The sequence below is a fragment of the Filicampus tigris genome, chromosome 21, assembly GCF_054856515.1.
Source record: "Filicampus tigris isolate MCC_2025a chromosome 21, RoL_Ftig_1.0, whole genome shotgun sequence".
NCBI classification, from domain to species: domain Eukaryota; kingdom Metazoa; phylum Chordata; class Actinopteri; order Syngnathiformes; family Syngnathidae; genus Filicampus; species Filicampus tigris.
In genome coordinates, this window is record NC_141237.1 from 12,117,501 (window position 1) to 12,143,565 (window position 26,065).

Genomic DNA, 26,065 nt, shown 5'->3' on the forward strand with positions numbered 1-26,065 from the left:
AATGTCTCCTTTTTAATGCCTGCTGTTGATTACACTTTTATCAATATGTAAATGGCAGACCTTTGTAACATCTTACACCCAAATGGAGAAAATTGGTGAGATCTTGGAGCAAAAGGGTAAAAGGGCCTTATTACACCACCCCGCTTCACACTTGTTGCTTCCTTTTACTCTCAATACGCCTCACAGTATGTGCCCATCTAATTTTGAGCATATTCACCTTTTCTTATTACTGTACTTATGCATCCTCTTCATAACAATATATTTGACTCCACACTCTCCACCCTTCAAAGTCATGATGACCCCGTGTTGAGTCATATTTTTTCATGGACCTTCTAAAATCAGTTTTCCTCCTCTACTACAAAATCAAACTGACATATCGACGGGGATGTTTTAACTTTTTTCTTTCCTGTTTACACCAGGTTCTCGTGGCTCCTACAGCAGTCAGCATAGCCAGGAACCCCTCCGACCCTTGGGGTCCCCAGAGCACCATATAGACCCCATATATGAGGAACGCATCTACCACAACAAGGGTCCTATGAGGAGCCTCAGCCAGAGCCAAGGGCCTGACACTGGCCCGTATCGCAACAACACCGGTAGGCAACTTTTGCACTGGCCTGGTAAAATCTGAACTTCATATGTTTCGTATTAATGTCAAATTTGATCAGGTTTTGAACCAATTCAACCGATTTTAAGTCATGGTAAAAGAAGTAACAAGGCAAGTCACTTTTTTTTTCAGTTTTGAACTGTCATACAAATTTGAAAACAAGTTAAACACTAGAAAATGTAGAAAACGTCAAAACATTCAACCTTGACTTTGACAAAAGTACATTTCACATTAGAATTGTGCACAGTCAGGGGCCTTCAATTTTAGAGGTTACCGAACATTTATCCTTTTCACATGACATTTCACATTTTTCTTATTTTTACGTGAATGGTGTTTCCACATGACAGACATCGCATTAACGTAAAAATAATAATAATAATAATACAAATCCCAAATTGGACACGCGTGTTTTTGTCAGTACAGCAACGATATGAGATTCAACAAAATCATCAATCAAAATTCATCAGCATGCGTTAAAAGTTCAAACACAATAGTGCAAATTATTGACAGTGTCAGAGAGGTATTTCCATCACGTATGTAATTGCGGTTGTAGTTTTCAGTGGTACGGAACGCCACTGCATCGTGAGAGCGCTCTCAAGCTCATGTGCACTCTAAGACGCATTCATTCCCTCAGCTTCCTTGTGTAACTCCATTGTTGCCAATGTATTTTTAATAGGGCCTCACTACGCTTATCTCAGAGCGGGTTTAGGTACGGCGTGTTAATCCCATTAACATTATCATACCCACATGAAAACACCCAAGTGGTTCCGCCACGTTCACCGCTCCCTTGATGTCATTAGACAGCCTAGCCGTAATAGCTATCATTAGCATTTGGGTCAGAACCGTGGCAATAAATATGGCACTCCAGACCTGCATTGAAGTTGATCAGTTTCGCTCGCTGGAAGGGGATATAAGAAGTGCCTTCAAGCACGTAGCCCGGCTTTCGAGGTACACTTGAGCGTTAATGGATCATTGGCTGCGCTCTTCTTCTCGCGAAAGTCTGTGTCGTACATGCGCGGCGATAGGATTGTCTTCCTGAGAGGCGTTCTAATTAAATAAGTGCACTTCGGAAGTGGTCCAAGCAATTTCACGGTTATCTCAAATTTACCGTTCCTTTTATTTGTAGGTTCAAAAGATGAGTCTCAGAAAACACACAAAGGAAATATGCAATGAAGCTCCCAAAATCAATAGGACGCAAAGTAAAGCTTGTGCTTTTAATTCCAACCCTTGAGCTTCACAAGACGCCGCTCCGAAACTCCCAGCATAACAATTGTTTCCATATACAACTTAAATTCAAATACACTTTGGGGCCAACTAGCTGGTAGATCAACAACAAAGCCTCAGCATTAGTTAATAAGAAACTGATTTGTACTGTATGTGCAGTGACTGTAAGAATATCAAAGTGGGATTCAGATTACATAAGCGATTGCAATTAATGAACTTATAAAAGAGCTGCGCTTATATGGTGTCTGGTAAGTCATTAATTATGTCACATTGACATTTCTTGGCAATGGCAGACTCGTATTATTAAGCCGGGATGGTTGCGTGTAATACATTCTTCAAATGATCACTCATGGTGGAAAGAAAGGAGGGATAATTGTGTGCTATTCCTTCAATAATTGTCAAAGTTGCATTCTTGGGGACACTGCCTGCTGAATGGCATCAATTCAAGCAATGCGGGATCTTATTTACTATTATGATGTCATGTTTTACGGCCAGGATGCATCATTAAGCATGCCTGCCCTGCACAAAGCAAGACATTTTTCAAAAGGCTGCGCCTTCACGCGTGGTGATATTTCAAGTTAGGTTTCAACTGCATTTGATGTTATTGTTTCTTATAGTTTGATGTGTTGTGGAACTGCAGTTCAACATATCGCAGCCTGTACTAATATCTTAGGATAAATGAGAGGGACAACTTCTCACTAGGTTTCAGGGTTTAATCAATGATCCAAATGAATGATATTTAACCAATATTGCTGTTGGGTTCTCAGTAGTTTTTATTGCATTTGATAGGGATATGCATTCTTGCTACTGAATACTTGTCTCAATCGCGTTCTGTTCTTTTTTTTTTTTTTTCAAAGCAGCGGGTGCTGATTAAACATTGTTTCAACTTTAGCTTTCCTCTGCTGCTCTCCCTTCCCTTCACAGTCATATTCACCCAAATGTATTATTGTATGTGTGTGGGCATTGTTTCAATGTTCGCTCATGGATTAAACCGGGCCAAGGCCCCAGAGGAGCGCAGGTTAAAGTGGCCTATTTCAAGAGATTATTCCTGCATGGACAAAATGTCTCTTTCTTTCACATATGGTTTCCTTTGTCGCGATATCACTGTGGCTTATGCTATGCTCGTTCTTTTCTCTGTCTAATAAAGTCAAATGAGAGCCATTGCTCAGCTTGCTACTGTTGCAGCGTTACCTTAACGTGATGCAAATTGATCTAGAAAGTGGGTTGTCTTTTTTTGCTTGCAGTCCCATGCAAGGCGGGTTTTGCTCGATTTCAAGCAGCGCAGTCATGATGCTCCTGCTGTTTGCATTCCTTTTGTTGTCTCACAGACCTCATTAGCTCCTCCGCATGAAAATCAATCATGTGTCCATTGATTTTAATCCCCCAAAAAAAACCATTCAAAAGACTGCAATTGAAATAGGCACACAAAACAGCAGGCCAACGTACGATTAGTAAGTGTAACTGCAAAATAATTCGATATTGTTCCCTCCAATTTTTTAAAAGTCAATCATGGGAGTATTTCTCGACACTTTCAAGGCACAACATAGGCTAGGCCATGGATCAGTTTCAAATTATGACAGTATGATGACCGTGAGCGTACAAATTGTGGTAAATAAAAGCAAAATGTAGCATAACAGTGAAAGTACTTATTTCTGAAATTGAATACCTTCTAGTCTACCCTACTTTGATTTGTTAAGTCATGTCAAAGCAGAAATGAACTGATGTAGCCATGCCAGTTATCTGCCATAGTAGCAAGTCTCCAGTGCAAACCCCAATTCCAATAAAGTTGGGACATTGTATAAAACGTAAATAAAAACAGAATACAATGGTCTGGGAATATTTATCAACCTTAATATACTACAAGAAAAGACATGCAGCAAATGAAAACTCATTCGTTTTAAATTTGATGCCTGCAACACATTCCAAAAAAGCTGGACAACAGCATGTTTACCACTGTGCTAAATATTACCCAATACAGTGAGTGTATGGGAACTGAGGACACGGATTGTTGAATCTTTGGTGAAATTCTTTCCCATTCTTGCTTCTTGCTTCAACTTTAGTTGCTCAAAAGTCCGGGTTCTCCTTTATCATATTTTGTGCTTCATAATTTCAATTCACATTTCAATCATTCAACACAATAATAGACTTATTTTTTAATCAAGCAAGTATTCTTCTTTTTAAAATTCCTTTAATAACGTTCTTGCTTTGGGTTTCATTAAATTGTGCAAATACACTACGACGAAAGAATTCACGTTGTTTTCTTATCTCTTTTTTTTCCCCTTGAGCACACATTTTTGTAGTTGCGCTTTTATACTTTTTATGTTTGTCCTGAAAGCCTTCTTGGCCCACATAATGACTGACCACTGAGAATAGCTGCAGATTTTCTATTTAATAGCTTAATGCCAGACCTGCGCATAGCTCAAGTAGCATCAAAAGGGGACAATGGGTGATTTGTCAGATACTGTAACCCTGGAAGCCATTTTAAGCTATTGTTGGTTGATATAGTGCTAGTTCAGTGTCACTTCAGAATCTTTAGACAGAAGCGAGTCAGAAATTGTGCTACAATCAGTAAATTCACTCTTGAAAAGGAGGTTATATATCTGTCCAGCCATTAACACCTCTAGCAGTCCGTGGGCCCTGTGGATTTATCATGTCGTTTGATGACCCAGTAAAGGGGTGGGAGTCAAACCTTTATTAAAATAATGGAAAAAATATAACCTAACTACCGTGGTTTTTCACATGCTGGAAATGTGCTCATAATTTTACAATATCGTAATTCGTTTTATAAATTAACTGCCTGGCCTAGCCGACGGAGATGCCGTTAAGACGGTGATATGTGTCTTGACCAATGAGAAGCACTGTACTATCAGCAACCGCGTAGCGCACTAAAAATAAAATAGATTTAAAAAACTACAAAACATGCTTGATATGCAGCCCCCATATCCTCAATGACTGTGGAAATGTGCACGTTTCCTTCAGACAGCCATCTTGATGAATCTCATTGGAACGGCACCAAACATAAGTTCCAACATCATCACCTTGCCCAGTGCAGTTTAGTGATTTATCACTGAGTATGACTTTCATCCACAGTGCACATTTCCTTTCCTTAGCCCGTTGTAACTTTCTTATTGTCTGTTTAGGTTTTAATGATGGCTTTCATTTAGCATTTCTGTATTTAGGTCCCATTTCTTGTTTCTTACAGTTCAGTCACAGACATTGCCCCCAGTTGCCTCCAATTTGTCCTTCATTTGTTTTGCTGTGCATTTTCTGTTCGCAAGACATATTCCTTTCAGTTTTCTGTCTTGACACTTTGATGTCTTCCTTGATCTAGCAGTATGCTTGTCTTGAACAACCTTGCCATGTTGTTTGTACTTGTGAAACATTCATGTCAGTCCACTTGGTGCAACAGTTCTCCTAGGTGTCATCACTCTCGTTTTTGGAGTGGAAATGTACAGGGTGATTACATAATTTTCCCCAGAATTAAGTGATTACACATTTTTTTCCTATTTGCTAGGTCTAAAAATGCAACCGTTGCTGACTACCTCAACTTAAAAATTGAAGAAGATTCTGGCTGCCAGAAAGTTTCCATTTGAAATGACTTTAGTTTTCTTCCACGTCTGTGATCTGCTGAACGAATGAACATTCTCCAAGACTGTTGTTTCCATAACGTTTGTCAGAGGTTGCGTTATCTTTCTAAAGGCAGAATTCATTAACTGTCATTAAGTACATACACAGGTCAATTTTACCATTTAGATGCTAACCTAAATACACTTGTTATAGACTATAACAAGCCATTCGGTAACAGCATCTCTTGGCAAAACCTCCCCATTGCATCGCTACATCTGTCAGGCATCTTTGAGTTTTATTTTTATTTTACATTTTATTTAGCTTCAGTATACGATATAGTGGTTTACTCAATTTATACTTACAGCTACGCCAATAATTCTCACCTGAAGAGTCTTGGAGTAACTGTTTAAGTGCTGTTGCGTCTTGCATTATGAATGCACTATTTTTCTTTTTTTTTTTAGTGCTGCTCTCGTATTCATGTTCACACGTGAGGCCTTTTCAAATGAGTTAACCTGTTTGACATTATGCCAAAAGCTGCTATGGTTAGTTGTAATGTGTTTGTTTACGGAGAAGGCATAATAATCACCCCATCATATTACACAGTTACCCTTGCGTTTTATTATTCGAATTCCTATATTGTATAACTAGTTTGAACCTTCCCCTTGTGTTATACCCATTTATAGGTTTCCAATGCATAAAAGTATCACATAAATTTGTTTATTGCATTAAGGCTTTTTGACTTTGTCAGCAACCTCTATTTCAACAGAATACAATCAAATAAAACCAAGCAACTTCACTAAATTATTAATAGCTCTGGTAAAACTTGAACCTTTGTGCTGTTATCTAAAATTGTAAACTCTAATTTTAAACCAACAGCCCATTGACCGCTGACTTGTCCAGATATGTAAGTATACATAAGTCCATTTCAGTTTAGAGTTGGTGACTGCTGAGTACACCTCTGCAGTTTGTAGTATGCAGAAACGACAAGAGAATTCACAGTAAGATAAGTTCGGGATCTTTGCTGCAAATGAGGCAGGCGATGTAGAGTAGCAAGGCGATACGAATGAGAAGGTTTCTGACGATGCTGAGTTCCAACCAGAAGACACAGACATCTGAGGTCACCACTTCTGAAGCCGCTCTCACTTCTGCCGACACATTCAGATCCCTGAATGGTGACGTCTGTTAGAGCTCAGTACCTCCTGACTTACACGGCAGGGTAGCTGCTGAAAATGTCATCCAAATGACCTCTGGGATCACAAGGTTTGCTGTGACAAGCGTGACATTGACGTTGTTTTTATCTTTTTATTTCATTGTCACTGAAAAAGTCATCATATGACAAACCTTGGCCACTGGTAGTCTCTGGGACGCATCAGCAGAGAAATATTTTCCTGGCAAAAATGGCACTTCAGACCTTTTGAATACTAACTAGACGCGGTTCAAAACTAACACAGGAGGAAGGTTAAACGTGAAGGAAAAATTGTCGCAAGCTTTCGCAGGCCACATAAAATGATGCGGACGGCAAGATCTGAGTCGCGGGCCTTGAGTTTGACACCTGTGCTTTAGATGCTCACTGAGCCGAAGATTCACAACATTTTCTGATGGATTGAATTTCAAGTTTTGTTGACTTTGAAGACATATAAATTCTGATGGGGTTTTTTTCAACCACAAACATCAAGAATTCAGGTTTGTATCCACATTTCACGCGTGCTCTGTTCTACAGTAATCAGCGGCAAAAACTTTGTGGGAAGGAGACAAAAAAAGACGAGTGATAAGGCAGAGCAAGGACAAGGAGGATGAAGGAGGATGAAGGGAGGGGTGATAAAGATGGAGACAGTTGGAGGGGAATTGGTGCATTTATTTGGCTTCTTCTAGCCAGAAGGCAAGAACATTTAATGGCACCTCTTAAATGGAGAGAATGGTTTCCTTCCTGGAGAGCAAGAAAGGTAACAAAAAAGGGATCGTGTGCCTACATTAGACTGAAATATTTTCATAACCCTGATCAGAGCCGGCTCGATGCAGAAGAGAACTATGCAGCCGCTTGGGGCCATGGTTTAAAAAACAAAACAAAAAAAAAAGCAGTTTTAACACATTAAACATATTCAAGAAATGAAGGAGGTGACACAAACACTAATCCTATTCCATATCCAAGTAGAAGACTTGTATTGGAAGTAGTTAGCAGAAGTGACACCATAAAAGCTGACCCTGGTCATAAGTATTTTGTGCTCCATGTGCAAACCAGCGTAAGCACATGACCTTTCAAATGCTTGCCTTCTATTAATAGGTCAGTCATGTTAATCGTAATATGTTTTGGTCATTCTTATCAACTTCAGATCTCAACATGGGCCTCCAATTTTATCCATTGTTATTGTCATGGATTCAGTGTCTTTCAAAAGGAACCTTTGCAATTTATGAATGGAATTTTTCGGTAAAACCTTCACATCAAAAGCAATTTTGGAGTGCCTGGTTGGGTAAATTGTTGCCGCCAATGATTCTTGAAATCTTGCCCTATTAGTCACAGATCAGTTGTATTGATGCTTTTACAATATCGTGATATCTTGTGAGCACTACTGAGTGTTTTTCCATCAAGGCAAATGCATTTTGATTAGAGAATGGGCTAAGGGTGCAATATCTTTAGAGCCTTCAGCCAAAGCGGCTCCCCAGTCACTTTTGTGTCAGTCTCCAGGCCAGCTGTGATTAGATGCGTTTGGCTTAGATCAATTTCTGCTTGGCCCTTGATCCTGCTGGTTTATTGATAGACCCTCTGTCTTTTAAATAACAGTAAAAAGTCAGGCTGGAAAAGCACTCACATAGATTTCCTCCCTACCGTAAAAGGTCTGTTTCTGTATTTATATTTGGGCAACTTTGACATGTGCTCGCTGGGTGATTTGTGATAAGAGCTTGGAAGCTAAGAACGGCCTTTTTAGCAGTGTCTATAATCATGATTTGTTGTCATGAGTGCGAGTCGGTGAGAGCCCGTACGAAACCCGGACCAGATTGTCTTTCTCCTCATTCATTAGGAGCACCAAATAAAACTGAATTCCAGCACTATTCATACAGTCAAGCATAGATTCTGTATTCCATGAAAAAGGCAGATGATTTATAGTCGTGAATATTTTTAAAGCAACATGCAGCTGCATTGCACGGCGTCGACACTCATACAGGTAGTCCTCAAATTATGACATACGACATTTCGACTTTACGACGCCCGTGCCTCGTCCGCCATTTTGTCCCCAGCACCATAGTGACGACGTTTACATGCTTTAATATTCGGGTTAAAGTTAAAATTCTGATTTCTGAGACATTCTGAATATCCCGTTCGCCCTCTTCTCCTCCTTCTCCATCCACCTCTCAGCTGTAATGCTAACTACAGCATCTTATGCTTTAGTATTTTGACGTAAATTTTGACTTCAACAGTGAAATCCGCCACACGCGGAAATCCGTGTTACATCGGCCGTGTACGAACGGAACTCGTTCGTAAATTGAGGACCTCCTCTATGATGAAAGTCGCATCAACGTTGACTACTCGCCGACGAGGTCATTGATATTTTTTCAGTACAATACTATCATTTGAAAATATTACAGGAGGCGATAATGCTTATTCAATAAGCAATGGACAGCTCATACACCAAATGTATGCAGACTATACACGTTGGCCTGCTGTCATGTGATGGTATTTCTAGCTTGGTGTCTTTGCCTCTGAGACAGCCAGGTCATATCTGCACAACTTGGCCAAACGTGCAAACATGTCCTTGGAATTTGCTATGTTTGCAGATGACTATGAACCTATTCGCACGCAGTGGTATAAATTCCCTGCTATATCCTGCCAGTTTGATAGTGTGGGCTGTAAAATTGTTGCTGTTACAGCCTGGCTTTTTTTCACCTTTACTGGTTTTCCTTCGCCTACCAAAGCTGCACATTCAGGAATGGACAGTTTTGATTAAATAAGTTGACTAATACCATTCAGCACTCTCTTTTGCTACAAGGTAACTAGTTTGTACAACCCCTAGCGACTACTAAATATGCGTCATCACAATAAACGTCGTTCTACTGAGTACACTATGCTCCTAGTATTCTATGCCATTGAGGGTATGTAACCACGATTCATCTTGCCTTATATCATATAAATGGTGTCAATTTAATACACACATGGACAAATCTCAATAACACTATACTTTACACTTTTGTCCTTCCTCTCCATGGACATTAAACTTGCCTCATACAGACAAGTGTCCTACGGCTGCAAACACTGCACAACACTCGATACTGTATGCGTGTGTGTGTGTCAGCCGTTGCTTCTAGCTCTGGAACATCAAGAGCTATGTGTTGGCCTGGAGCTACTCCTAGGGATTAAACTAGGGAGAAAGTAATCCTCCCCCTCCTCCATATCTAAGCATGTGTGTGTGGGTGGGTGTGTGTGCGCGAGTGCATGTGTGTTCACCTATAGCTGATGTGGCCAAGGTTATATCTGCATGACCTCAATGCACTGCACACAAAAATGCCCCAGGGGCATACATTTTTAGACCATGTCAATCACGTTGATATTTAGAAGTTGGCTTGCTCCGGTGTGTGTGTGTGTGAGAGAGAGAGAGAGAGAGAGAGAGAGAGAGAGAGGTTTTGTGTAATCGTGCTGAGCGTTGAAGCGTGTCGAGAGAAAGGACATGTCCTCGGCTCTGATCACATAGTCTTCTACAGCTACTATAGAGGCAGCACGATGGAGAGACAGAGGGTGATTGGGAGGAAAGGCTGAGAAAAACATGGGATGAATGGATGATGAAGAGAGGATGACAAGTAAAAAAAAAAAAAAAAAAAAAAAAAAAACTGAAAGCATTGAGGGTGTTCGGAAAAGAGCGAGGGCTGGGGATTGAAAAGCATGAGGCGGGTAAGAGAGAAAGATGGATGGGTTGAGGATGGAGAGGGATGGATCTGGAAGCAGGTGTAAAATAAAGAAAGAAGAGAAAAGGGCAATAAAGCGACGAAGGAAAATAGAGTGACAGAGACAGAGTAGGAGAAAAAGGGATGCAGGCAGGGATGAAAGTGAGAAGGAGGATGGATGCGGAAAGCTCGGAGGAGTGGTTTGATTCCCTTCTACGCCTATACAGTATTCCGCCTATCTCATACTTCTTTATGCGACTCTTTCTTGCTTGAAGCTCACTGGCGCCTACGCTGGCTGCCTAATTGTGTTGGAATCACTGTGTGGAAAATAAACAAAACAAAATTAAATCTTTTCGGCTCTAATCTGCTAGCTATTTGTTTATGTAACGCCAAACCGTGGGGAAACAAGCACTCCAGAGTGTGGCGAGTGAGAAATATTGACATAATGTCTCGTTGTAATTGGTTATTTACATGACACAGAGGTACAGTATAGACTTTTACAGTTCACTTTGTCAAAAGTAGTCAGATGTGCTTTTCTTTTTCCGAAGTGTTACAGTAATTGGATTGGCGTGCATTACGTTGCGGACACGTAAGGATGTGACTGCAAGCAAATGTTCATGTACAGAGTAAAAGAAAAGAAAATATTTTTGACATCTGATTGCCTCTCAGATTGCCTAATTGTGTAGTGCAATTGAAAAGAATGAATCAAACAAAAGAATTTGGCTTTGTGTCTAGGACTTCCTTATCTTTGCATCATCACCAGTTTGTATAATAGTAGGATGGTCAGTTGTTTTTTGGGGCTATTTGGCAAAATGGTATGAATGAAAGATAATATCAGTTGGCTTTGCTACACCTAAATAAGTATACAGTGGAACCCCGCTATTTGCGTCGGATAGGGACCAATCCTGACAAGCAAATTTATGTGAATGATTGACACTCCACTAAAAGTGTTTATCATAGCTTCTATTAATGGTTTGAACTAGAATTTGGACTCACGCCTACGATCTGTAATCACCATCCGTGTTAATGTCAGCGAAAGACGATCGAATTGATTCCCATTTTGCGCTTTTCCGAAAAAATAGTCAGAGTTCAACAATTGTATCTAAATGATTAATCGAGTGCATTTACATAGCCATATTCACTTCGTCCAGAGTGTAATCAGAGTGTAGCCCACACTGGCGCATTGAAGCAGCATATAAACCCACCGAAAAGTTTTCCTTTTTAGTTTAAAATAACTTACTTTAACCGCCAGGATCCCACGCCGTGCCCTGGCCAACGGCAGAACCTAGGATTTTTTTTTTTTTCTCTCCCTTTTGCCCCATTTTAAATCCATTCTAGTTGTGCTGTAAATTGATCTTCCTAGCTAGCACCAAGCTAGTTCGTCCCTAAGGTCCGCATTCAACTTTGCAAACTCCTCTCCATTCGTTGATAGGATGGCGTGAGAGGCCAACAGCGAGGCGTACTGCCGAGCTGGGCTTTATGGACTGACTGCTTAATAGTTGAATTTAATGCACATTAGCTGGCCAAATATTATCGTACACCAGGGACAGCCGTAACATATACACGGAACTAGCATAGCATGTACATAGCCTCCACGCATGTGCAAGCCCCGCTTAGATACGTCACACGTACTGTGACGCGAGGGCCATTTCAAAGAGTCCTCCTCTCTGATGACAATATGTTATGCCCGGTTCTGATTCAACCCCTCAACTCTGAAAATTCTGATTCAGCGTTGGTTTTCAACGGGCATTTCGTTCCTCAACTAGTCAACACCTTTTCTTGCAAAGCCGTAGTGTAAACAATGCTCCAAAGAGACCAACTTTAGTTGTTGTTTTTCCTGCTACTATTATTGTGTATCCGGAGGTCAGTTCTAGCAAGCTGTCATATTGTGTATGAAGTGGTTCGGTCAGTCTGCAAGGAGTATTCCACAATGCAAGCTCTTTTCGGAATTCCTGCACTATAACGTTCTGCTGCGCCAAAATTACACCCACCCCACCCATTATGCCGCGAAAGCGCTGACCCGAGAGGACGAAATAGGGCGACAGAGGCACGCTACATGCTAAAATAAAAGCTATAGCCATGTGACCACCAATAGGCTACCGAGCTGCTAGCCAGCGACCGGTCTCTTGACAGCAAGATGAATGAGCCTCACGAAAGGCTAACCCTTGAGCACCAACAGCACAACAGATTCGGCCATCCAGCTCCAGAGCCACACTTTCTGCTGCAGAGATACACAGCTGCCTTGGGTAAAAGCAAATGAGGTGGAGTGTGCCTTAAATAGGAAGTCAACCCAAACATATTTTTTCAACAATAAGTTCTATGCAAGCCCACTAGTTGAAACAAGGCATTCTGATAAATATAGCCTTTGTGGAATAAGGGTTAACCCACCCGTTTTTAGCCATGTCTCGGGGCGGCCATTTTGTCACTTCTGTCGACTGAAAATGACATCACAACTACTCAGTCACGGCTGACCTGTTTTCTGAAGCTGAGCCGTGATTGGTCGTTACCTGAGCCCGGAGAAACTCCTGATGTCATTTTCAGTTGACAGAAATGACAAAATGGCCGCCCCCTGAGATGGCTAAAAACGTCTGGATTTTGCTGCTTAACTCATATTCCACAAATGCAATATTAATCGGAATGCTGTGTTTCAAGTAGTAGGCTTGCTGGGAAGATATTCTTGAAAAAATATGTTTGGGTTGATTTCCACTTCAACAATAGATAGTGTGTCGCATTCACGTGATGGAGGATTACTGTTTAATGGGAAGTGAAGGGCTGATGGTAAACTGCTGCCTTCTTCTTCTAAAATGTTTCATAAATACAGTGAGAAACTCAGAGAAAATGACCATTAATTGCAAGAGTTTTTTTTAAGTGAATAATAACAGATTGTTTTTCATTTTTGGAAAATGAAATAAAATACATTTAAACTAATAAAATTCAAGCAAAATGCGACTTTGCTAAATAGCTGCCCAGCCATGTAGACATTTGAAGCCTTGATTTCAAAGTGAGAGTGAAGGTAATTTCTACTGGTACAGTAAACCCATTTTTATCAGATCTTTTCTTTGTAAAGGTCAAGATACGTCATTCTAATATATATGCAATAACAAGTATGCATCTTCAAACGTGGCTCCCTTGCTGATTTCCTTCAGGCTGCATGGCTGGCAAAGGTCAGGTCATCAGCCAGAACATAGACTGCCACCAGGACGAATGACACATTCACAGCTGTGTTTAGTTAAGGTTGAAGAAAAGGGAAAATACAGAGAGAGAGGATTGGGTGTACTAGAAAATGTACTTTTAAGGAACCTGATTTTTACAAAAAAATAATTTTATCCTATTTTCCAAACCAAATCAAAGAGAAAATATAGCACTGTATTGCCAGAAAATGAATTTGCTGGTCACCCCCCCCCTTCATTCCGTCTACCCTCGCACCCGCATCTCCCACTTGGAGATTTGTCCTATTTCGTTTTCAGGTCCCTGGCAGGGTGCACTCTCACTTGAACACTAGTGGTGTTAGCCTAAAGCCCCAGCTACTAATGAGACATTCAGGAAGAAGGCCGCATCACCGAGACAATTTAAAGAGGGGCGAAAAGACGAGGATTTGTTTCTGATGGGAGTAACTCTGCTTCATTACCCTTTCTCGTTCTGCGGTGGCCACTGCTCTGCCACCGTTTCAGCCCCACACCTCTTTTCTTTTGCTTCGACTGTCGCTCACGCTAATATCAGGCGAGCGGGGACGCTTTTTTCCCTTTCAGTTGATCAAGTCGTCAGTGGGCCGTACCAAATCTTTAAAATATTTTGCTACAATCAAACCGGTCCATCCATCGACTATAGCGCTGGTCATCATTAGGGTAGAGGTTGAAGCTGGAGCCCATTCCAGCTGACTTTGGGACCATAGCCAAACAAACATTTATTCATTTACTCTATTTTTATAATGCTTTATGGCCATTTGTGGGTTGGAGCTTTCCCATCGAGGTTGCAAGGCTGTCTGGACTTAATTAGCATTTTCTCACATTTTAACTTGAATAGGATGCGGGGCACTACTAGAGGAACTCTTATTACATTTTCATTTCATATTGCACAGTACAGTGCAGCTTTTTTTCTGCCTGTCTTATACAAGCGATTGAAAAAAGAAACCGGTAATTAAGTGTTGTTGTGATGTGTTAAGCAGGTGTGTATGTGAGTTAAGGGGGAGCGATGACGGGGAACAAGTGTGTGCCACTTCTCGAGAGAGCACTAACAAGCAAAGTACTCTCGGGCCACACTTAAAAGACCCCCGTGTATGTACACTCACTGGTCACTTGATTAGAAACATCGGTTTGAAAAAAAAAAAATGCCTGTTTTAGTATGCAGTGTTTCTGTTTCAAATTCTTACAATTTGAAGATCTGTTGAGGCCGTGGCACACGCATAAACACGCTCAAAATTAATTGACCACTTTCCAAATACTTTCCAAATACTGTGAACTGTAAATACACACTAAAATCGCTAATAATTGGTGTCCTAATAGTAGACTATGTTCCCCAATTACGTTGCCAGGTGTGTTGTCTTAAGACGCCTAACTAATAGCTGCTAGTAACTAATTACATCACTTGATCGGGAATCCAAGTGGTGAATCTTTCCCATTGTTCAAAATGAGTTCTCTGAACAGTATTAAAGGGGAAGTCAACCCAAACATATTTTTTTAGCCATCTCTCGGGGTGGCCATTTCGTCACTTCTGTCGAATGACATCACAGTTGTTCAGGGATCGGGTAACGACTAATCGCGGCTGACCTGTTTTCTGAAGCTGAGCCGTGATTGGTCGTTACCTGAGCCCTGAGTAGTCGTGATGTCAGTTTCATTTCTTCACAATACTCCATTTCTATTTGGTTTTAAACAAAATCTATATTATTTTAACCAATTCTCACAATGTATTGATGAAAATGCGATCAAAATCCATATATCGTAATGTTCAATATAATTTCACAAATATATTTGTAGGTCAGTGTCAATCATTTGGAGCTTTCTCCAGGCAGAATTCTCTCTTGACATTGCACCGGTGTCCCTATTGGTGTGGTCAGAGGATTGTTTATGCACGCATTCACGTCTCACATGTTGACGGTGTAATTTTCAATTCGAGTGTGATTTTAAAGGCTAATACGCCTTTAATTGGAGCCTCATTGGCTCTTGTTCAAGCTTCAGTCAATCACGACCCCCTCATTGATCCCGCACCTCTGTGATTTATCACATTGTCTTTGAAGAGCGCATTTATCGGTGCGTTTGCATGTGTGCACATTTGTGTTTTTGTGTACCTTGCTTCTAATGACATGCGAGATGGATCAGCCTCCCCCACTGCACACGCGCGCACACACACCGACTACTTCTCGTAGTGTTTTTACAGCCAGAGAAACAAGGCCCCCAGACTCACATTAACACCTTGATATATCGCCGCTCCTTTGCTCCCGCACAGGAGCGAAGGAAGGTGACAGCTCCAGTTGCCCTGCAGAATTCTTACATCACCAAGCAATTCCCCATTCAATTCCCATCTCCCACTAAACACATAAAGCGTTGGTCTTTTTACATTTTCTTTGACTTTCTTTGTCGTTACTGCTCACGAGCAGACGTCTCATTATTTGGGCAAATCAAAGTTTATCCAGTTGTTCTTCCAGCTACATGACAAGAAGGTGCGTTGAGTGTTGGAGTAGGATTTAGTTCCGATTGAAGGATGGTCCTGAAGTCGGGGTGTCTTGAAATGCGAGTACAATTCTAAGCAGTTGTTTGAATGATTTCTGCACAATATTTGTCATTCTCTTGTCTCTCTCCCTCTCTCCAATCCCTGCGGTAAACATTGGTCTTGTTGTTAATCCTGGGCATGTGGCCAATATTGATCAATCCATATGGAGACATGCCTGTTTGTTCCTATCCTTTGCTCTCCTCTTTCCATCTCATCAACTGTCCTTGTAGACTTCTCCCACCGTCTTCATGACCACGTCCTAAGTTATGTCCTTTGTCCCTACTTTCCTGCCATAGCTCCCTCCTCCCCTGGTGTCGACTCCACCCCTTTGCAGCGAACAGGAAGTCACGGCACCGGAACGGGAAGCTACAGCCGCGGCGGGACCAACAACTATGCCACGGTGGGACCAGGCTACACCACAAGCGGGGGAGGAGGCGACATGTACGGCTCGGACCCCTACGTGGCCGACCCTTACCGCACCCTGCAGTACTGCCCCTCGGTGGTTGAATCACCTTACAGCAAGTCTGGGCCCGCCCTGCCGCCAGAAGGCACCCTGCAGCGCTCACCTTCTATTGACTCCATTCAAAAGGACCCCAGGTAAGATTATCCATAAAAACTAGGGATGTAACGATCCACTCAAGCCCCTGATTCGATTCGATTTTCAGATCCCGATTTTCGATTCGATTCGGTTTTTAACAAATTGCCACCATGCTTGTCTCTGTGCACTAGTGCGGTTGGTGACGATTGTTTGGCGCAAAAGCATCATTTGATCTACACATTCAAAATGTGCTATGCATCTGGAATGAAAAAACGTTTCAAGACATCATTTTCTAGATGAATTTAATCAATTCCATTTTCGATTAATCAAATCGATTAATCGGGGTGAATCAATTCGTTACATCCCGAATAAAAAAAACCCATACAATTTTAGTTTTATGTTAATGGGGTTTCCGCGTTACGGACATCTCATTAATGTGATTTTTTTTTTTTTTTTAATGCCTTTGCACACACACAAAGGTCTTCAAATTGTTCAGATTGTGCTTTTTGTCAAGCCGTTATAATCCCTCACTGCTTAATCTAATTGTTTTGTAACTACAGTATCTGTTACATTTCTCTTTGCCAAGAGGTTAACTGGCTACCTACTCCAACTCCAGTCTTTCTTTTTCAATAATTGGATCTAGCTGAGCTTGCATGAAGTGCTAAATGAGTTTGCAGCTATTTAGAGACAAGTGACGCCTTGAGTGAAAGCAGAGGTTGTTTTTGAGGGCGCACCAATGCGTGTACAAGGAATCAATGTATTTCACGTTCTATATTTATGTATTTTGAAGTCCAATGTGTGTTATGAGCGGCGGCTGTCATCGCTGTTCGGGCGCCATTGCAGCTGGAGAGGAGTGAGCAGAAGTGAGGACACAGAAAACTCACCAAGCCCTAATGGATGATGGGAGTAAAGGAAGGTGGTAGATTAAGTGGATAACGTGAGGAAAGGAGGAAGGATAAAGGAAGGGAGAAATGGGTGAAGATGAAGCTGGAAGAAGAGGCGTTCGATAAGCAAAGTGTGAGAGGAGGGGATAAAGAAGCACAATGGAAAGGATGGAGTGGCAAATATAGTAAGAAGGGGGATTTGGTCAAGAGGAAAGTGGATCAAAGTGCATACAATCATGTAGAGTAGTGGTTTTATAATTTCGATTAGTGGTTGTCTGAATGTATTGTTTGGTCTGTGTGGTCTCCTTAAAGTGCTATTAGAAGTAAGGGCAGACAAAGGAAAACAAATAAGCGGTGGATGCTAAGGAAGGAAAATACACCGAGTTTGATTAAGAAGATGGAAGGAAGAAGAAACAAGTAGTGAGGCATTGTGGGTGGGGTGTGTGAGTAAGAACAAGGGGGAGAGGAACATTAGCTCAGGGAGAGTGGGAATTAGGGAGCACTAAGGTGGAAGAGGTGGGTGTGGATGGTTATTGTTACAAAGCTTCGGAGCTCAAAAGAAAGCACAGGTGTGTTGCAAACAAACATGGGAAGTTTGGCCAAGAGAGATGCGGATTGATGGGAAGGCAAATGGAAGCCGTCGCAACACAGTGATCAAAAATAAGACTGCGGTATATTGTTTCTCCCATGTGTTTGCTTTACGTCGAGCCAATAAGCCCGAAGCCTGCAACCCGGAGAACACCGACATGAGTTTCCACTGATGTTTTTATTAGGTAACGCCTTTTTCAAAAGGCAAGTCAACACAAACATTTTTCTTTACAATATGATGTTCTATGCATCTTCACTAAACTTGATAGTATGATTAATATTGTGGTTGTGGCAGCAAAATCCACCCTTTTTTATCCATCTCAGGGGGCGGCCATTTTGCCACTTGCTGTTGACTGAAAATGACATCACAATCGTTCAGGGCTCAGGGAATAACCAATCACGGCTCTGATTCAGAAAACAGGTGAGCCGTGATTGGTTGTTACCTGAGCCCTGAGCAACTGCGATGTCATTTTCAGTCGACAGCAAGTGAGAAAATGGCCGCCCCCTTAGAAGGATAAAAAAGGATGGATTTTGCTTCTTAAAGTGGAAGTCAACCCAAACATTTTTTTTTCAAGAATATGTTCCCAGCAGGCCCACTAGTTGAAACACAGCATTCTGATTAATTTTGCGTTTTTAGAGTATAAGTTAAGCAGCAAAATGCACTGTTTTTTAGTCCTCTCCGGGGGCAGCCATTTTGTCTTCTGCGGACTGAAAATGACATTACAACGACCAATCACGGCTGACCTGCTTTCTGAATCTGAGCCGTGATTGGTCGTTGTGGGCAGTCGTGATGCCATTTTCAGTCGACAGAAGACAAAATGGCCGCCGCCAGAGAGGATTAAAAAACAGTGCATTTTGCTGATTAACTTATATTCCACAAACACAAAATTAATCAGAATGCCCTGTTCCTACTAGTGGGCTTGCATAGAGCATATTATTATATATATTATTATATATTTTATTATATTATGTAAAAAAATACATTTGGATTAGTTTTCCCCTTTAACTCATATTCCACAAACGCAATATTAATCAGAAGTGTTTAGACTAGAGGGGCTGCATACAACATATTATTGTAAAGACAAATTTTGGGGTGGCTTCTCTCCTTTAAGGGTACAAGAATAACATTTTGTGTATTCATAGCAACCAAAACATAGTGCAATTCTGAAATCTGAAATCCTCCCTTTGCAAGTAGTATGGTAATGCTCAATTTTGATTGGATTGCAATACAGTGTAATCTCTAAAGTTGTACATCCATGAAGTCATGCTACTATCTGAACTCTATGTGGATGGGATGCATGTGTGCTGAAGCACAGGGCTCATGCAACACAATCCTGTCTGAGTATTACTTGCGTATATTGTTTTTTTTTTTATGTGACTTTCGGAAAGCCGAAGTGGGTGCGTTGTTGCTGTCACGTGTGCACTAGTGTCTGTTTATGCACACTCAAGTGTATGAAATTTGTTGGAAAAATGTTGCTTATGTATGAGTCTACAGATGGTACAGCTGCTCTCGATGGAAATGAAGGCAGTGGCAAGCAGAGTGCACACCGTGTTTGTATGTGTGAAAGGTTCTTGACCACAGGATTAGATGCAAACTGGGGATTCCACAGCCTCTTAAGTGAAACAACCTGTCACGACACTGTTTACGACACCACACCTGGGGATTACTATTGTCTCGAGTGCAGGGAGATTTCTTGTCACATAATAGACCGTGGCTACTGGCTATGTGCCGCACTTCTGTTCTCGATTTGTTTTTTATAGTTGTGTACTAATTCCCGGATGCAGATCCCTTCATAAATGATGATGATTCATTGACGTTTTTTTTTTATTTTAAAATAGCTTTTGTTAACAGTGTGGTTTGCTAGCTTTAAGTCGTTTCAGCACCACGGAGAGCAACACGCTGAGACTTTTTGGGGTTTGAACCAAGGACGGTGCCTAAAAACTGTATAATTGCAGTCCATGAAGCTAGTAATGGTAAAATATTAACATAATTGACATGAAACACAAAAATAAGTTGTTTTACTACCAACATTGAATTTGTTGTGACATTTATTCTTTTGTACATTGTGACTACATTTGCTTTTCTGTGCTTAATTGTGTTAGGCAAAGCATTTCATGATGCGTTCTTGGTAAAAAGGTTATGAACTCAAAATTTAAAACTCGCCATGAGCAACTGACTAGAGCACACATGTCAAAGTCAAGGCCCGCGGGCCACTTCCAGCCCGCGAAAAGGTTTTCTACGGCCCCCTGCGATGATATTGATTTCTTATTATTATTATTATTATTTCTCGCTCGCATGCCCTCCCATCCAGCAAGCCGCTCGACAAATTCATTAACCTCGGAAACAAAACAACTTGGCAAGACACAAATTCCACAACACAGATAACCCAATTCGTTACACTATTTCTGTCATATATTTATTTGCATCTATGTTTGGCACCCCCTGGCTGTTGTTATAACGAACATTACGGCAGCTTTTGCGAGGATCGTCCTTCGGTCGTCCACGTGCCGGCTGAAGACTTCACGTCACTTTTCGTGGCTTTCAGAATCGAATTGTGGTGAAAAGTTATTGGGAGTAAAACGCGCTTTATTAAGAAATACTTCATCTTAGAAGTCCCACGTTGTTTCAGTATTAGTAATTGTTGGCATTTGATAATAAATTCATTGAGTTTCGATGTAGTTCTGAGATGTCCCACACTGTGAGCAGGCATTGAACGCTCCTCGAGCGCTCAGTGTTGATAGCGAGAGACGTGGTTTCTTTTCATTTTCCTCCTTCGACACAGCTAGCTAATAGTTTGTTTGTACCGGCAAACTCAGTAGTTGCAGATTTCCGTGTTTCACCACGTTTGTTGTTGTGTGTAAATGCTAAAAGGTGAGTTTAATCATTTAGGTTCGTGTCAGGTAACTGCTGTGCATAATAGCATAGATATGTCACTAGTTAGTTATTTTGGCTAGTATGCTAACTATTCTAGTGATGAAACGTGTGAATGTGTATTGTTTGGCTGATTAACTTCTTAATACAGTGAATTGTAACGTTTAGGCATATTGTTAACTAATGGATGTGCATTGGATGATTATTCTTTGTCTGTGTTGTTGCAGAGCACAGTAAATAGACGTGTCAAGTGGAATACGGGCCTGTGTTCTCTGACAGGAGCATCCACATCTATACCTTGACACTCTAAAATAGAGTCATCTGGAGACATCATACCAATCATATGATCCTCTCCGTTGTTCTTCACATTATGTACAGTTCATCCAATCTTGCAGCCCGAGTCAACCAGAAAATTGTCTCCAGTTTGGCAGGAGAAAGGCAAACGTTCCACTGATCTTGTTTCGCAAGACGGGCGGCGGCTTCTTCTCGGGTCATAAGCGGAAGTGAGGTACGAGCTGCCTCGCAAAAGTAGCAGTAATGTACTTTATTTTATTTTTCATTTAGTAACTCGGAACACGAAAACACAACAGTCAGGGGGGTGACAAACATAGAGGCAAAGAAACAGATTACAGAAATATAAAGCGTGACATCATCAGCAGGCGCGAAGGACCCGATCCAATCTGGACATTTTGAAAAATTGTCGCAAAATGTTTTATTTGGCCCTCCGTCCATTTGACTTTGACACCCCACTAGAGGGCCGTGAGCTTAAAGGACAAATATATAGTATTGGTCAGGGATAGGCAATGTAAATAATGGAGAGGGCCACAATTTTTCATCAGTGCTCCGGTCGCCAGACTGACCCCAAATGGCGGCATTTAAAAAAAAAAAATCAAAATTGACACAGCGCAAGTGAATTTTTCATCTACGCGCATGCGCGACCATTAAAACCTCTAAAACTTCAGTTTAGGGCCACTTTGCTCCTAGTAAAAAAAAAGTTAGTCTGGAGACCTGGTTCCAGTTGCCCATCCTTGCTATAGGTCATATTTATTGAATTGTATCAGTCTGTCTGTATCATCAATCATTTAGAGAGGAGAGGTAGACAAAGCTGTTTCTCTGAGGTAGAGCGGTGTGAAGCGAGGACGGGACAGTAAATGCATACTTTGTCTTCGTCCCAAAGTGAGGGAGGGATTTCAAGAGAAAAGGGAAGAAGGGAGACATATCGAGGAGAAGACACACTCGTTTGCCTCTCAGCATCGCCCATGGGTAATTTCCACTCCACATGAGAAATGCATGCTGGGATATGGTATCACCTCCAGGGGAGGGTAATGATGCTTTGCCAGAACCTTGGCCCGAGGCACAGCTGTATGTGTGTGTGAGGTTGCACAAGCGTGTGCGTGTGGATGTGCAGCTGTGGCTTGGCCATCGCCCCTGCCTCTTCTGAGTAAATTGCCCATTGTAGTAATTTTCCCTTTTTGAAGTGGCCTATCTGTTTGTGTGCGTGTTTGGCGGATGCGCGGGGATGTGTTTGGTTGACCTTGGAATGTAAACAAATGCTTGTGTCTCTGCCTTCATCTTTTCTTCTCTGGTCTTCGCTCGGGATCTGACTATTGGCCATTCGGAATAACTCTATTCAATGAGACTGAAGAACTACTTGAAGATAAGCAAATAGTGGATATTCATTCATCCGAGATTTTGTGGAATTTGCAAGTCAAAGTTGTTGCTTTTCATTCGCATGGATATAGAAGTTGTCCAAAAGTTGACTTCACTTTTGAATATGTTGACTTTTAGTATGAATGTGCTGAAGTAAGTAAAGAGACATTAACAATCCATTTGCCTCCCTATTAGATTTTGTTTTTGAAGAACTTCCAGACTCGGTAAAATATCAATGGCACTCAGTAATAAAACCTCCACCAAGGCTAAGCAATCATGATTTGGATCAGCACCAAATTGTGTATTGCGGCATTTTGGTGGTCTAATGTTTCTACATTTTTTTATTAATCAAGAAATGTAACAATATGTCAAATGTGTCCATTTGTAAAGGCACATTACGATCAAAACTGAATTAATAGAAGGTGTGGGCGATATGACGATATTAGATCGTTAAGGACTTTAACGTGTTGGCGATCTCTTAAAGCCGAAAGATGTTTAACATGAGGAAAATGGTCAAAAATGTGCAAATTAGTCTAAAAAAAAAAGATGTAAAAAAAAGAATCATGATAAAATCATTATTTTTTTAAAATGTGTGATATTATATTTTTGCCATATCGCCCACCACAAGCTAATATGTATTCTAATAATATATACTCTACATCCTTTCCCCTCATAAAGGTCAAGTACGTCGAAATGCTATCTGTTTCCTTCGTTCATTTCTTCCTCCATGTCATCATTCAATGTATTTATTTATAAATCCATGTCCAAGTCGGGTGGTGCAAGGGATACAGACTCACTTTAATAACAATAGCATTATCTCTTCTCCTCTGTCACACATCTTCAGGTGTTGTGATAGGTTGTCACCTCTAATGAACATTCATCCAATGTGCAAGTGCTATTTAACCAGGCTTGCAGTAAAATATGCTGTGTCAAAATCCACAATCAGTCACCAGTTGACAGTGACAGTCTGCTTCCTTGATATTTTCTTGTTAGGCATATGCCACCTTTGGTTGATATTGGAGTTTGTGCTACCGTCATAGAAATTCACTTTGAGAATATTGCCTAATGTTTGGTCCTGAATGAATACAAAACGTTGAGTGCTATATTCAGTTCAGATCAGAATATTTTCCAATGGCATGAGTGTCTGATGAGCACCACGTGTACTGTAGACTCAAGTTAGCACAGTGACAGTGTACTTTATAGCTAGCCCTTATAGTCAGCCTTGACAAATGTAGTTTAATTCGATTTTTCAGTCATCACTTCTCTTCATCAGCTGCAGATAGCTTTCGCATGAGGAATATATAGAGTTCCTTCCAAAATGTTATGTATTTATAGTAGGGCTGTCAAGGTTTATTATTAACTATGGAGATTGATTTAAATTTTATAACGCACAAAAAAAATGAACTCAGTTTTATTTACTTCCTGTAGCAGCTGACCTTTTGAATTTTGGTGAGAGTCACTGTTGCAAAGACGGACGTTTATGTAGATTTACTTTAAAAAGTTGCTCGGCGGCTCATCGGAGAAATCCAAAATAATTCGCACACTTGGCGAAGCCAAATTCAAATAGCATATTAGTTGTACATCTTTGGTGTATCGTTCAACTGTTGTATTTTACAGGAAAAGGATCGTATTCAAGGATAAAAGAAATCTATTTGAACAGTCTTTGAATCGAAATATCTCTATTTTTTTTTCACATTAATTCCAAGATTTTGCCCAAGTAAATATCGTTTCCAAGATTTGTGAAAAAATGTCGTTGAAAAATACGATTAATCGTGATCAATTATGGAAAGTTTTGCGATTAATTAGTTTAAAAATGTTAATCGCTTGACAGCACTAGTTTATACCAATTCTTGGCATCTCAACTTTTGACAAATATACTTTGCACTTTTTGTGAGAGGGTTGACCATGTAAAACTGTCCACTTGGTCCACTCCACTCTCACACACTTGCAATATTCACATAATGGCAAAACACATTTGCTCTCATCGAGGATCATGTATTTCCAGCTATGTCTGCCGTGTGTAATGTTATGAAAATCAGTTCGGGGGTCTTTTAATATGGGCCAGATATTACTGGACCACCATCAATCTTTGGTGTAATCGTAATTTTCGGATCATGACACAATCTGAATCATTCATTTCCGTCTTCCAAATTCATCATGGCTACACGCTTACGTTATATGTCATCATTTCCACCATGCCGTTGTTGTCTAAAGCTTTTAGCAAAACGTTGGTGCACTTTGCGATTCGCCTTGCTGTCTTATTGCTCGAGTGTGAACTAATGAGTGGAGCAGGTGCACTAGCCCCACTCCCGTTTATGAGTTTTCTGTCCCTTTTGCATCATTTCACTTTTTTCATCTTTGGCTCACACAAGTGCCTGTAGGTAATACCGAGATAATAACTCACACAGCACCCAATGTTCTATTACAACAGCAATTATGAAAAAAGGGTTTGCAGGAGAGTGGGGTCTCACATTTTATTTTCATATTCTTATTTTATCAAGTCAAAACATTTAGATTCACAGTCTCTCTCTCTCTCTCTCTCTCTCTCTATTGGAAGCAAGCTTGCCACCTTGGCCTCCACTTTCTCTGGCGTTTCAGTTTCGCCTTCCTCTGTGCCCTCTTTTTGACAGCAGAGAGAGTGTAAGTACTGCGTGAATGCATGTTTACAGCGGTGCGCGTGCCCGTGCGTGCATAAGAGAGGCAATACGCTTGAAAAAAGAGCAGGAAATCAACACCACTGACTGTTTGACTGTGTCATAAATATGCGTTACTGTGATGAGACTCTGCCAGCCGATTATTGCATTACTCCCCATTACCCCCGTGCGCACACACGTTCAGTCAAGTCCACGTGACCATAATTACTGAGTAATCCTGCGTAATTCTACAGCGCCACCACAAATCACTGCCTTTAGAATGAGCACTAAAATACATTAACACCTCCCTCTGTCAAACATTACAAACAATAGCCCCTTTTACTGTGCCTGTACGCAAGATTGCCGCATCTGTCGCTGTAGCGCGCGATAGCGAAGGCTCGCCGCAAAACAGAGAATGGTCAGCAGCTGGGACGGTGACAACGGTGGGCTTGTGTTGAAACTTCACACAGTTGTCCTGGGTTCACGCTTCCACGGGTGGCGTCCTACCTCTGCTATGCCTGCAACACTGCGTACACACCGTGCACAGAAGTCTGAACGTTTATGTCGTCGATTCTAACAGAACAGCTTTGATAGGGAGTGTAAAAGTGGCGACCAAAAATGCTACAATCCTCATGAAGGAGGCTTTTTTTTTTTTTTTTTTTTTTTTTTTTTGCAGAGTTGTGATCCTTTTCATCCTAAATAAGTAAATGTAGTGTAAGTGTAGTAAATTATAGTTGTATTCAACTATAGGGCTCTGAACAAATATAGATTTGAAGGTAGTCAATTTGTGACATTTTAGCAGAGCTGGGCACATCGCCAATGTGACGTCCGCCTATGTAGCCCATTTTGTAGGCAATAAACGGGAAACTTAAAAAAATCGGACTGAGCATAGTCGGAAGGTCATTTTCTTCCGTCAATGCAGAGACA

The 26,065-nt window shown here is 41.0% G+C and overlaps 1 protein-coding gene across 3 annotated transcripts in view; it reads left to right on the top strand.

The window, feature by feature from the left end:
* Positions 1-26,065, top strand: part of ctnnd2a (catenin (cadherin-associated protein), delta 2a) — a 211,176-nt gene that overhangs the window by 103,347 nt on the left and 81,764 nt on the right. For 2 of the 3 annotated variants that reach the window (XM_086021036.1, XM_086021038.1), the window contains exons 11-12: positions 420-593; positions 16,204-16,570. In XM_086021036.1, the coding sequence (XP_085877162.1) occupies positions 420-593; positions 16,204-16,570 (541 nt within the window). The remainder of the gene's footprint in view (positions 1-419; positions 594-16,203; positions 16,571-26,065) is intronic. The other variant, XM_086021037.1, reaches the window with a different exon arrangement.